The following is a 15,001-nucleotide window of genomic DNA, read 5'->3' as shown; positions in this document are numbered from 1 at the left end:
AGTCACTAATATCTACTACACAGCCAGGATACACAACCAGTCACTAATATCTACTACACACCCCGGATACACAACCAGTCACTAATATCTACTACACACCCAGGATACACAACCAGTCACTAATATTTACTACACACCCCGGATACACAACCAGTCACTTATATCTACTACACACCCCAGATACACAACCAGTCACTAATATCTACTACACACCCCGAATCCACAACCAGTCACTAATATCTACTACACACCCCAGATACACAACCAGTCACTAATATCTACTACACACCCCTGATACACAACCAGTCTGTAATATCTGCTACACACCCCGGATACACAACCAGTCACTAATATCTACTACACACCCAGGATACACAACCAGTCACTAATATCTACTACACACCCCGGATACACAACCAGTCACTAATATCTACTACACACCCAGGATACACAACCAGTCTGTAATATCTACTCTACACACAGGATACACAACCAGTCTGTAATATCTACTACACACCCCGGATACACAACCAGTCACTAATATCTACTACACACCTTGGATACACAACCAGTCACTAATATCTACTACACACCCCGGATACACAACCAGTCTGTAATATCTACTACACACCCCGGATACACAACCAGTCACTAATATCTACTACACCCCCCAGATACACAACCAGTCACTAATATCTACTACACACCCCGGATACACAACCAGTCACTAATATCTACTACACACCCCAGATACACAACCAGTCACTAATATCTACTACACCCCCCAGATACACAACCAGTCACTAATATCTACTACACACCCCAGATACACAACCAGTCATTAATATCTACTACACACCCAGGATACATAACCAGTCATATCTACTACACACCCCAGATCCACAACCAGTCACTAATATCTACTACACACCCCGGATACACAACCAGTCTGTAATATCTAATACACACCCCGGATACACAACCAGTCACTAATATCTACTACACACCCCAGATACACAACCAGTCTCTAATATCTACTACACACCCCGGATACACAACCAGTCACTAATATCTACTACACACCCCGGATACACAACCAGTCACTAATATCTACTACACACCCCGGATACACAACCAGTCACTAATATCTACTACACACCCCGGATACACAACCAGTCACTAATATCTACTACACACCCCAGATACACAACCAGTCACTAATATCTACTACACACCCCGGATACACAACCAGTCACTAATATCTACTACACACCCCGGATACACAACCAGTCACTAATATCTACTACACACCCCGGATACACAACCAGTCACTAATATTTACTACACACCCCGGATACACAACCAGTCACTAATATCTACTACACACCCAGGATACACAACCAGTCATTAATATCTACTACACACCCCGGATACACAACCAGTCTCTAATATCTACTACACACCCCAGATACACAACCAGTCTCTAATATCTACTACACACCCCGGATACACAACCAGTCTGTAATATCTACTCTACACACAGGATACACAACCAGTCACTAATATCTACTACACACCCCGGATACACAACCAGTCACTAATATCTACTACACACAGGATACACAACCAGTCACTAATATCTACTACACACCCCGGATACACAACCAGTCACTAATATCTACTACACACCCCGGATACACAACCAGTCACTAATATCTACTACACACCCCGGATACACAACCAGTCTCTAATATCTACTACACACCCCGGATACACAACCAGTCACTAATATCTACTACACACCCCGAATCCACAACCAGTCACTAATATCTACTACACACCCCGGATACACAACCAGTCACTAATATCTACTACACACCCCGGATCCACAACCAGTCACTAATATCTACTACACACCCCGGATACACAACCAGTCACTAATATCTACTACACACCCCGGATACACAACCAGTCTCTAATATCTACTACACACCCCGGATACACAACCAGTCACTAATATCTACTACACACCCCGGATACACAACCAGTCTCTAATATCTACTACACACCCCGGATACAGAACTAGTAGAAGGGGATCCCAGTATATATCTCAGATGATGTAACCTACCAGAATGCTCAGCACGTACTGTTGTAGTGTCCCAGTACAGGTGTGCCACTACGTCTGTTATACCACCTGTATAAAGGTAAGTCTGTCAGGTGTCCCACTCTGGGATGATGGGCGCCTTTCTGCACCACTTGGTGTCTCACTCTCCCCTGTCTTTGCTTTTCACTGTTCTGTGTTGTCCAATCACTGGGGCAGGTACCACACACACCATCCAGCTATTACACTTTTTCCTTCTCCTCTTTTTAGCAAGTTTCCCACCATTGGGAGGTTAGACCTGGTCACCGCTATATAAGTGAGTTCCTGTGGGAGGGTGTTTTGTTTAGTCAGCACAGTGAAGAGTTACAGAGGGAGAGTTGCTGCTGCAGTCTACAGCCAGGCCTGGCCCAGGGTCCTGGACTCCTCTAGTCAGTAGTGGAGTTGAAGTGAGACAGAGACATATAGTTCCTCAGAGAGACTTTGAGAAAGTTATAATGCAGTGCTAAGCCCAAAGGTGGGGTAACTGTCACCTGGGCCAACCTTGACTACACCTGGGATCCTTCTACAATGTCAGGACTAACCAGATTAGGAGTAGTCTACAGTAGAGCAAATAGCAGAACAGGTGAAGTACTTCATTGACACTAGCTCTGCCTTCTCAGGTAATCTTGAGAGGTTAGCTTCACCCAGTAGTTCAAGCCTGGGACTCGTACTACCAAACCTGACAGTCTCTAGAATTGTTTGGCAAAAGGCGGTCTTCTTCTCTCCCTATCCTAACAGTCAGGATAAGGTCTTCTCTCTATCCTAACCGTGAGTATGAGGTCTTCTCTTTATCCTAAATGTGAGTACGAGGTCTTCTTCTCTCTATCCTAACAGTGAGTATGAGGTCTTCTCTTTATCCTAAATGTGAGTACGAGGTCTTCTTCTCTCTATCCTAACAGTGAGTATGAGGTCTTCTTCTTCTCTTTCTATCCTACAGTAACTGTGAGTATGAGGTCTTCTTCTCTCTATCCTAATCATGAGTATGAGGTTTTCTTCTTTCTATCCTAACAGTGAGTACAAGGTCTTCTTCTCTCTATCCTAACCATGAGTACAAGATTTTCTTCTTACTATCCTAACAGTGAGTATGAGGTCTTCTCTCTATCCTAACCGTGAATATGAGGTCTTTTCTCTCTCTCTATCCTAACTGTGAGTACGAGGTCTTCTTCTCTCTATCCTAACCATGAGTATGAGGTTTTCTTCTTTCTTTCCTAACAGTGAGTACGAGGTCTTCTTCTTCTCTCTATCCTAACCGTGAGTACACGGTCTTCTCTCTATCCTAATCATGAGTATGAGGTTTTCTTCTTTCTATCCTGTGAGTATGTGGTCTTCTTCTCTCTATCCTAATCATGAGTATGAGGTTTTCTTCTTTCTATCCTAACCATGAGTACAAGATTTTCTTCTTACTATCCTAACAGTGAGTATGAGGTCTTCTTCTTCTCTCTATCCTAACCGTGAGTACACAGTCTTCTTTCTATCCTAACCGTGAGTACACAGTCTTCTTTCTATCCTAACCGTGAGTATGAGGTCTTCTCTCCCTATCCAAACCATGAGTACAAGGTCTTCATCTCTCTCCTAACCGCGAGCAATGGCGGATTATAATGTGGGCAGTTTGGCCGGCGCCCGGGGCCCGAGGCTTCGGGGGGCCCATGCCACGCCGCCCACATTATAATGCCGCTGTGGGCCGGCCCGCCCTCGCCACTGCAGGCTCTTGTGACCGCAAGCATTGTTTTGCTTGCGGTCACAAGAGTCCTGCTCTTACTGTCCCCCGGCAGCGCGCGCATCAGACAGCTCCCCGTGCGCTTGTGGCTGTGACTTCCGGCGCACGGGGAGCTCTGTGATGCGCGCGCTGCCGGGGGATAGGACGGGACACCTCCGGCAGCCGCGCAACAGCCGGGGGACAGACGGAGCTTGCAGGACAGGAGAGGATCGACGGGGGAACGGGTTGTAAGGTGAGTTTTTTTTTTTTTTTTTAAATCTGCCTGCACGGAGGGGGGGAAAAGAGGGGGGACCATCTATAAGAAGGGGGGGGGGGGAAAGAGGGGGACCATCTATAAGGGGGGGGGGAAGAGGGGGACCATCTATAAGAGGGAAGGGAAAGAGGGGGACCATCTATAAGAGGGGGGGGGGGAAGAGGGGGACCATCTATAAGAGGGGGGGGGAAGAGGGGGACCATCTATAAGAGGGGGGGGGAAAGAGGGGGACCATCTATAAGAGGAAAGGGAAAGAGGGGGACCATCTATAAGAGGGGGGGGGAAAGAGGGGGACTATCTATAAGAGGGGGGGGGGAAAGAGGGGGACTATCTATAAGAGGGAAGGGAAAGAGGGGGACCATCTATAAGGGGGGGGGAAGAGGGGGACCATCTATAAGAGGGGGGGAAAGAGGGGGGACCATCTATAAGGGGGGGGGAGAGGGTGACCATCTATAAGGGGGGGGAGAGGGTGACCATCTATAAGGGGGGGGGAGAGGGGGACCATCTATAAGGGGGGGAAAGAGGGGGACCATCTATAAGGGGGGGGAGAGGGTGACCATCTATAAGGGGGGGGAGAGGGTGACCATCTATAAGGGGGGGGGGAGAGGGGGACCATCTATAAGGGGGGGAAAGAGGGGGACCATCTATAAGAGGGGGGAAAAGAGGGGGGACATCTATAAGGGGGGGAGAGGGGGATCATCTATAAGAGGGGGGGGAGAGGGGGACCATCTATAAGAGGGGGGGAAAGAGGGGGACCATCTTTAAGATGGGGGGAAAGAGGGGGACCATCTATAAAAGAGGGGGGGAAGAGGGGGACCATCTATAAGGGGGGGAAAGAGGGTGACCATCTATAAGAGGGGGGGGGGAGAGGGGGACCATCTATAAGAGGGGGGGAAGAGGGGGACCATCTATAAGAGGGGGGAAAGAGGGGGCCATCTATAAGAGGGAGGGGAAAGAGGGGGACCATCTATAAGAGGGGGGGAAATGGGGACCATCTATAAGAGGGGGGGGGAGAGGGGGACCATCTATAAGAGGGGGGGGAGAGGGGGACCATCTATAAGAGGGGGGGGGGGAAGAGGGGGACCATCTATAAGAGGGGAGGGAAGAGGGGGACCATCTATAAGAGGGAGGGGAAGAGGGGGACCATTTTTAAGATGGGGGGAAAAAGGGGGACCATCTATAAGAGGGGGGGAAGAGGGGGACCATCTATAAGAGGGGGGGAAAGGGGGACCATCTATAAGAGGGGGGAAAGAGGGGGCCATCTATAAGAGGGAGGGGAGAGGGGGACCATCTATAAGAGGGAGGGGAAAGAGGGGGACCATCTATAAGAGGGAGGGGAGAGGGGGACCATCTATAAGGGGGGGGGGAGAGGGGTACCATCTATAAGGGGGGAAGAGGGGGACCACCTCCTATAGGATTAGCACCCTCCTCTCCTGACATCCTCTGTGCTGCTGAGACGCTGCGACCTCCCCTATAAGATCAGCTCCCTCCTCTCCTGACATCCTCTGTGCTGCTGTGACCCTCCCCTAGTAGATCAGCGCCCTCCTCTCCTGACATCCTCTGTGCTGCTCGGACCTCTCCTATAGATCAGCACCCTCCTCTCCTGACATCCTCTGTGCTGCTGCGACCTCTCCTATAAGATCAGCACCCTCCACTTCTGACATCCTCTGTGCTGCTGTGACCTCCCCTATAAGATCAGCTCCCTCCTCTCCTGACATCCTCTGTGCTGCTGTGACCTCCCCTATAAGATCAGCACCCTCCACTCCTGACATCCTCTGTGCTGCTGTGACCCTGCGACCTCCCCTATAAGATCAGCTCCCTCCTCTCCTGAAACCAGGTGGCAGTATGTTTATTGGGGGCAGTGGAGGTGGGGTGGGCAATGCTTACTGGGAGCAGCAAGGGACCAAACATTATGTTTATTGGGGCCAGCAGGGAGGGGAGGCAGGCAGTGTTTATTGGGGACAGCGGGGGGGGGGGGGGGGGGCAGTAGCGGAGTATAATGTGGGCGGATTGACCGGGGGGGGGGGCAGGTTGGGTGGACAGCCCGGGGCCCAGGGTACATTTAATCCGCCACTGACCGCGCGACCGAGGTGTTCTTCTCTACCTATCCCAACTGTGAGTACAAGGTCTTCTCTCCCTATCCCAACTGTGAGTACAAGGTCTTCTCTCCCTATCCCAACTGTGAGTACAAGGTCTTCTCTCCCTATCCCAACCATGAGTACAAGGTGTTCTTCTCTCCCTATCCCAACTGTGAGTACAAGGTATTCTCTCCCTATCCAAACCATGAGTACGAGGTCTTCTTCTCTCTCTATCCTAACCATGAGTACAAAGTCTTCTTCTTTTTATCCTAACCGTGAGTACGAGGTCCTATTTTCTCTCCTAAGGGCGGGTTCACACTACAGAATTCTCGCGGACAATGTCCACGGAATTCCGTCAGCTGTCCACCCGCACGGGCACGCGCTTTTCCGCTGGCTCCATAGACACCATTCTATGGGCTGGCGTATTCCGCGATCCGCTAAAAAAAGTGACATGACACTTCTTTCAGCGTATAGCGGAATACGCCGGCCCATAGAATGGTGTCTATGGGGCCGGTGGAAAGGCGCTCAGATGTGCGGGCGGACAGCTGACGGAATTCCGCAGACATTGTGCGCGAGAATTCCGTAGTGTGAACCCGCCCTAACTGTGAGTAAGAGGATTTCTTCTCTTTATCCTACCCACTAGTATGAGGCCTTCTTCTCTTTTTCATAAATCACTCTACTACCTAACCTGGCAGAGTACTGCACTACCAAGTGCCAGTGCCTGTGGGTAACTCCACTCCTTGCCACCTTAACAACTGGTGGAGCCTGTTATAACTACCAAAACCTGACAGTCTTTAGACTTGTTTGGCAAAAGGCGGTCTTCTTCTCTTCCTATCCTAACAGTGAGGATAAGGTCTTCTCTCTATCCTAACCTTGAGAATGATGTCTTCTTCTCTCTATCCTAACCGTGAGGATAAGGTCTTCTCTCTATCCTAACCGTGAGAATGATGTCTTCTTCTCTCTCTATCCTAACTGTGAGCATGAGGTCTTCTTCTCTTTCTATCCTAACTTTGAGAATGATGTCTTCTTCTCTCTCTATCCTAACTGTGAGAATGATGTCTTCTTCTCTCTCTATCCTAACCGTGAGAATGATGTCTTCTTCTCTCTCTATCCTAACTGTGAGCATGATGTCTTCTTCTCTTCCTATCCTAACAGTGAGGATAAGGTCTTCTCTCTATCCTAACCGTGAGGATAAGGTCTTCTCTCTATCCTAACCGTGAGAATGATGTCTTCTTCTCTCTCTATCCTAACCGTGAGAATGATGTCTTCTTCTCTCTCTATCCTAACCGTGAGAATGATGTCTTCTTCTCTCTCTATCCTAACCGTGAGAATGATGTCTTCTTCTCTCTCTATCCTAATTGTGAGTATGAGGTCTTCTTCTCTCTCTATCCTAACAGTGAGTACGAGGTCTTCTTCTCTTTATCCTAACAATGAGTATGAGGTCTTCTTCTTTCTATCCTATTACACGGGAGGATAATCATGCGAAAAATCGTTAAATCGTTCGAATTCAAACGATAATCTTTCTGTGTAATTGCAGGCAACGATTGAAAAATCCTTCGTATGTCGTTGATAGTTGATTTAGATCTGGATCTAAAATTATCATTAATCGTTCGCTGTAAATCCACATTCGTTCGCTCAAGTTCAGCATTTTTTCACTAATCGTTCAGTGTAATTGCACATTGTCCATTGTTTAGCTGGGATCAGAATGAATAAACAATCGTAATAACGATCGCAATAATGACCCTAGTAACGATCGTAACTAGCGATTATCATTCTCTGTAATTTGGTGAACGATTTCAGGTTAACGATAAACAATCTTGTTTGTGATCGTTTATCGTTTAAAATCGCTCACTGAAATAGGAGCCTAACCGTGAGTACGAGGTCTTCTCTCTCGCTCTCTCTGTAACTGTGAGTATGAGGATTTCTTCTCTCTATCCATCCCGCGAGTATGAGGTCTTCTTCTCTTTTTCAGAAGTCACTCTACTACCTAACCTGGCAGAGTACTGCACTACCAAGTGCCAGTGCCTGTGTCCAAGGGTGGGTAACTCCACTCCTGGCCACCATGACAGCTGGTGTAGCCTGGTATTACCACAGAAGGGCCCAGGGATTAATAATGACCATGGTATTGGAATGGTATATCCAGAAAGCTCATCTCTTCACCATCTGCTACATGTGATTATATGTGTATATAATACCTGAGTCTCCCGATGGTGTAGCTTCGGGCCTCCCCGTCACAGCTCCGCACCACCCTGAGGATGTAGAAGGGCTGCAGCTGCCGTATCTCCAGCAGGACCACTGCCAGGTAATGGATGAAGATGAAAGCGTCCACCAATGACACCGTATATTGGACCACGCTCAGGAGGTTCCGTTCCTGCTGACCCAGGATCCTCACCACATAGAACAACCAATAGGAGACTAGAAAGAGGCTGAGCAGCAGCAGTAGGAGGGCACGATACTCCACCAGACGTGGCAGAACGTATCGAGGGCTCCGCAAGAAGACCGCCCAAGACCCCAGGGCAATGATCAGCAGCTTAAAGGCAACCGAGATGTAAAGCCCCTCGCAAATAACCCCACAGGTTTCCAGCTCGGACCCCCACAGTACCTGGGGCAGCAGGATGAACAGTGGAGGGGTGAGGACAGTGAGTGCGAAGAGGCCACAGAACATGTAGAAGCCAAGCAGAGTCCGAGCATTGCGGCCAATGCTCTGAGATTCCTGCACTACTCCTTTAGGAAGCAAATCCTCCAGGGAGGCACTCCGCTCCGAGGTCACCGCCGTGGTCGTCTCACCCCAGTTATCATCCTAAATACAGAGAAGCAAAGGAAAGATAAAGAGGGAGATATTTAGATTGATAGACAGATAGATAGACAGACAGACAGACAGACAGACAGATAGATCCCACCTGTCCTTCGTCCTCTTCCACCCCTCTTTCAGAGTCCTCCGCAGGTAACAGACATTCACTTTTTGGTTCTTCAATGGTAACAGACTTGTAACCATCGTGGTTTGTTTCTCTAGATACACACAAAACTTTTCTTACACTTTACGAATATAACTGACTGAGTGATGACTGATGGGCAGGGAGGTGAAGTGATAACTGATGGACAGGGAGATGGAGTGATGACTGATGGACAGGGAGATGGAGTGATGACTGATGGACAGGGAGATGGAGTGATGACTGATGGACAGGGAGATGGAGTGATGACTGATGGACAGGGAGATGGAGTGATGACTGATGGACAGGGAGATGTAGTGATGACTGATGGACAGGGAGATGTAGTGATGACTGATGGACAGGGAGATGTAGTGATGACTGATGGACAGGGAGATGTAGTGATGACTGATGGACAGGGAGATGTAGTGATGACTGATGGACAGGGAGATGTAGTGATGACTGATGGACAGGGAGATGTAGTGATGACTGATGGGCAAGGAGATGGAGTGATGACTGATGGACAGGGAGATGGAGTGATGACTGATGGACAGGGAGATGGAGTGATGACTGATGGACAGGGAGATGGAGTGATGACTGATGGACAGGGAGATGGAGTGATGACTGATGGACAGGTAGATGGAATGATAACTAATGAGATGTAGTGATGACTGATGGACAGGGAGATGTAGTGATGACTGATGGACAGGAAAATGTAGTGATGACTGATGGACAGGGAGATGTAGTGATGACTGATGGACAGGGAGATGTAGTGATGACTGATGGGCAAGGAGATGGAGTGATGACTGATGGACAGGGAGATGTAGTGATGACTGATGGACAGGGAGATGGAGTGATGACTGATGGACAGGGAGATGGAGTGAAGACTGATGGGCAGGGAGATGTAGTGATGACTGATGGACAGGGAGATGTAGTGATAACTGATGGACAGGGAGATGTAGTGATGACTGATGGGCAGGGAGATGGAATGATGACTAATGGGCAGGGAGATGGAGTGATGACTGAGGGTGAGGATAGTCATGGCGGCCTACCTCTCACAACCATTTTTGTTGTGTATATATCCAGCATCCATTCCTGTAAGAGAGAACACAGGTCAGCTGCTGAGCAAAAAGGTGCCGTCTGGTGACAGATGTAAAGCACTGTATATATGGGTGTAGAGGAGACACAATACCTGACCTGCTGCTTGTGTTAGTTGTGTTGGTGGTGGATGTGCTGGTGGTGTTAGTTGTGTAAGTGGTGGAGGTGCTGGATTGTGTATGTTGTGTTGGTGGTTGAGGTTGTGTTAGTTATGTTGGTGGTTGGGGTGCTGTTGGTGTTAGCTGTGTTGGTGGTGGAGGTGCTAGTGTTAGTTGTCTTGATGGTGAAGGTGATGGTTTTGTTAGTTGTGTTGGCGGTGGAGGTGCTGGTTGTGTCTGTTGTGTTAGTGGTGGAGGTGCTGGTTGTGTCTGTTGTATTAGTGGTGGAGGTGCTGGTTGTGTTTGTGGTGGAGGTGCTGGTTGTGTATGTTGTGTTGGTGGTGCAGTTGCTGGTGGTTCTAGTGTTAGTTGTGTTGTTGGCGGTTGTGCTGGTTGTATTAGTGGTGGAGGGGCTGTTATTGTTTGTTGTGTTAGTGGTGGAGGTAATGGTTGTGTTAGTTGTGTTGGTGGTGGAGTTGCTGGTGGTGTTATGTTGGTGGTGGTGGTGGCAGTGCTGGTGGTGTTATTTATGTTGGTAGTGGAAGTGGTAGGTGTATTGGTGGTAAAAGTGCTGGTGGTGCTAGTGTTAGTTGTGTTGGAGGTGGAAGTGCTGGTTGTGTAAGTTGTGTTGGTGGTGGAGGTGTTAATTATGTATATTGTGTTTTTGGTGGAGGTGCTGGTGGTGTTAGTTATATTGGTGGTGGAGGTGCTGGTGGTGCTAGTGTTAGTTGTGTTGGAGATGCTGGTTGGTTAGCCGTGTTGATATGGAGGTGCTGGTTGTGTAAGTTGTGTTGGTGGAGGTGCTGGCTGTGTATGTTGTGTTGGTGGTGGAGGTGTTAATTATGTATATTGTGTTTTTGGTGGAGGTGCTGGTGGTGTTAGTTATATTGGTGGTGGAGGTGCTGGTGGTGCTAGTGTTAGTTGTGTTGGAGATGCTGGTTGGTTAGCTGTGTTGATATGGAGGTGCTGGTTGTGTAAGTTGTGTTGGTGGTGGAGGTGCTGGCTGTGTATGTTGTGTTGGTGGTGGAAGTGCTGGTGGTCCTAGTGTTAGCTGTGTTGATGTGGAGGTGCTGGTTGTGTAAGTTGTGTTGGTGGTAGAGGTGTTGGTGGTATTGGTGGAACCAGTGTACATCTGGACCGTCTATAGTAATAGCAGAGAAGATTCCAGACATTCCTGAGACATAAGCTCACAGTTCAGTGGAATGTAAACCCGTCCACCTGCTCTATACTGCACCTTTATACCACTGTATACCCAGCCACCACCAGCTCGCTGAATTAGGCCCGAAGGCCTACAGACCACTGTATGTGCCTGGAAAGGATGGCACTGGCTATGGAGGACTGCCCCTGTCTCAGGGAAGGGATGGCACTGCCTATGGAGGACAGCCCCTCTGTCAGAGAAGGAATGGCACGGCCTATGGAGGACAGCCCCTGATTCAGGGAAGGGATGGCACTGCCTATGGAGGACAGCCCATGTGTCAGGGAAGGGATGGCACTGGCTATGGAGGACAGCCCCTGTGTCAGGATAGGGATGGCACTGGCTATGGAGGACAGCCCCTGTGTCAGGATAGGGATGGCACTGGCTATGGAGGACAGCCCCTGTGTCAGGGAAGGGATAGCACTGGCTATGGAGGACAGCACCTGTCTCATGATAGGGATGGCACTGGGTATAGAGGACAGCCCCTGTGTCAGGGAAGGGATGGCAATGGCTATGGAGGACAGCCCCTGTGTCAGGGAAGGGATGGCACTGGCTATGGAGGACAGCCCCTGTGTCAGGATAGGGATGGCACTGGCTATGGAGGACAGCCCCTGTGTCAGGATAGGGATGGCACTGGCTATGAAGAACAGCCCCTGTGTCAGGATAGGGATGTCACTGGCTATGGAGGACAGCCCCTGTGTCAGGGAAGGGATAGCACTGGCTATGGAGGACAGCACCTGTCTCATGATAGGGATGGCACTGGGTATAGAGGACAGCCCCTGTGTCAGGGAAGGGATGGCAATGGCTATGGAGGACAGCCCCTGTGTCAGGGAAGGGATGGCACTGCCTATGGAGGACAGCCTCTGTGTAAGGGAAGGGATGGCACTGGCTATGGAGGAAAGCCCCTGTGTCAGAAAAGGGATGTCACTGGATACGGAGGACAGCCCTTGTCTCAGGGAAGGGATGGCACTGGCTATGGAGGACAGCCTCTGTGTCAGGATAGGGATGGCACTGGCTATGGAGGACAGCCCCTGTGTCAGGATAGGGATGGCACTGGCTATGGAGGACAGCCCCTGTGTCAGGATAGGGATGGCACTGGCTATGAAGGACAGCCCCTGTGTCAGGATAGGGATGGCACTGGCTATGGAGGACAGCCCCTGTATCAGGAAAGGGATGGCACTGGCTATGGAGGACAGCCCCTGTGTCAGGGAAGGGATGGCACTCTCTATGGAGGACAGGCCCTGTGTCAGGATAGGGATGGCACTGGCTATGGAGGACAGCCCCTGTATCAGGAAAGGGATGGCACTGGCTATGAAGGACAGCCCCTGTGTCAGGGAAGGGATGGCACTCTCTATGGACGAGAGCCTCTGTGTCAGGAAAGGGATGGCAATGGGTACAGAGGACAGCCCTTGTCTCAGGGAAGGGATGGCACTGGCTATGGAGGACAGCCCCTGTGTCAGGATAGGGATGGCACTGGCTATAGAGGACAGCCCGTGTGTCAGGAAAGGGATGGCACTGGCTATGGAGGACAGCCCCTGTGTCAGGGAAGGGATGGCACTGGCTATGGAGGACAGCCCCTGTGTCAGGAAAGGGATGGCACTGGCTATGGAGGACAGCCGCTGTCTCAGGGAAGGGATGGCATTGGGTATAAAGGACAGCCCCTGTGTCAGGGAAGGAATGGCAATGGTTATGGAGGACAGCCCCTGTGTCAGGGAAGGGATGGCACAGCCTATGGAGGACAGCCTCTGTGTCAGGGAAGGGATGGCACTGGCTATGGAGGACAGCCGCTGTCTCAGGGAAGGGATGGCATTGGGTATAAAGGACAGCCCCTGTGTCAGGGAAGGAATGGCACTGGGTATGGAGGAAAGCCCCTGTGTCAGGGAAGGGATGGCACTGGGTATAGAGGACAGCCCCTGTGTCAGGGAAGGGATGGCACTGCCAAAGGAGAACCGCCCCTGTTTCAGGAAAAGGATTGCACTGGCTATAGAGGACAGCCCCTGTGTCAGGCTAAGGATGGCACTGGCTATGGAGGAAAGCCCCTATTTCAGGAAAGGGATGGCACTGGCTATAGAGGAAAGCCCCTGTGTAAGGAAAGGGATGGCACTGGCTATGGAGGACAGCCCCTGTGTCAGGGAAGGGATGGCACTGGCTCTGGAGGACAGCCCCTCTTTCAGGGAAGGAATAGCACTGGCTATGGAGGACAGCCCCTGTGTCAGGGAAGGGATGGCACTGGCTATTGAGGAAAGCCCCTGTCTCAGGGAAGGGATGGCACTAGCTATGGAGGACAGCCCCTGTGTCAGAGAAGGGATGGCACTGGCTATGGAGCACAGCCCCTGTGTCAGGGAGGGATGGCACTGGCTATGGAGGACAGTCCCTGTGTCAGGGAAGGGATGGCACTGCCTATGGAGGACTGCCCCTGTCTCAGGGAAGGGATGGCACAGCCTATGGAGGACAGCCCATGTGTCAGGAAAGGGATGGCACTGGCTATGAAGGACAGCCCCTGTGTATGGAAAGTGATGGCACTGGCTATGGAAGTAAGCCCCTGTGTCAAGGAAGGGATGGCACTGCCTATGGAGGACAGCCCCTGTGTCAGGGAAGGGACGGCACTGGCTATGGAGCACAGCCCCTGTGTCGGGATAGGGATGGCACTGGCTATGGAGGACAGCCCCTGTGTCGGGATAGGGATGGCACTGACTATGGAGGACAGACCCTGTGTCAGAATAGGGGTGGCACTAGCTATGGAGCACAGCCCCTGTGTCGGGATAGGGATGGCACTGGCTATGGAGCACAGCCCCTGTGTCGGGATAGGGATGGCACTGGCTATGGAGGACAGCCCCTGTCTCAGGGAAAGGATGGCACTGGCGATGGAGGACAGCTCCTGTGTGTTAGGATAAGGATGGCACTGGGTATGAAGGACAGCCTCTGTGTCAGGGAAGGGATGGCACTGGCTATGAAGGAAAGCCCCTGTCTTAGGGAAGGGATGGCACTGGCTATGGAGGACAGCCCCTGTGTCAGGGAAGGGATGGCACTGGCTATGGAGGACAGCCCCTGTGTCAGGGAAGGGATGGCACTGGCTATTGAGGACAGCCCTTGTCTCAGGGAAGGGTGGCACTAGCTATGGAGGAAAAACCCCTGTGTCAGGATAGCGATTGCATTGGGTATGGAGGACAGCCCCTGTGTAAGGGAAGGGATGGCACTGGCTATGGAGAAAAGCCTTTGTGTCAGAGAAGGGATGGCACTGGCTATGGAGGACAGCCCCTGTGTCAGGAAAGCGATGGCATTGGGTATGGAGGACAGCCCCTGTGTCAGGATAGCGATGGCATTGAGTATGGAGGACAGCCCCTGTGTCAGGGAAGGGATGGCACTGGCTATTGAGGACAGCCCTTGTCTCAGGGAAGGGTGGCACTAGCTATGGAGGAAAACCCCCTGTGTCAGGATAGCGATTGCATTGGGTATGGAGGACAGCCCCTGTGTAAGGGAAGAAATGGCACTGGC

At 50.7% G+C, this 15,001-nt stretch overlaps 1 protein-coding gene across 3 annotated transcripts in view; it reads right to left on the bottom strand.

The window, feature by feature from the left end:
- The window catches only part of LOC138768001 (vang-like protein 1), a 74,243-nt gene that overhangs the window by 20,382 nt on the left and 38,860 nt on the right, over positions 1 to 15,001 (bottom strand). For all 3 annotated transcript variants that reach the window (XM_069945969.1, XM_069945967.1, XM_069945968.1), the window contains exons 2-4: positions 10,168 to 10,210; positions 9,089 to 9,197; positions 8,384 to 8,988 (exon numbers count right to left, since the gene is read on the bottom strand). In XM_069945969.1, coding sequence (XP_069802070.1) covers positions 8,384 to 8,988; positions 9,089 to 9,197; positions 10,168 to 10,208 — 755 coding nt within the window. In that variant the 5' untranslated portion in view covers positions 10,209 to 10,210. The remainder of the gene's footprint in view (positions 1 to 8,383; positions 8,989 to 9,088; positions 9,198 to 10,167; positions 10,211 to 15,001) is intronic.

This window comes from Dendropsophus ebraccatus, chromosome 11 (genome assembly GCF_027789765.1).
Source record: "Dendropsophus ebraccatus isolate aDenEbr1 chromosome 11, aDenEbr1.pat, whole genome shotgun sequence".
Taxonomy (NCBI): Eukaryota; Metazoa; Chordata; class Amphibia; order Anura; family Hylidae; genus Dendropsophus; species Dendropsophus ebraccatus.
The sequence above is the reverse complement of the archived record's forward strand: the minus strand, read 5'-3'. Positions and strand labels throughout refer to the sequence as shown.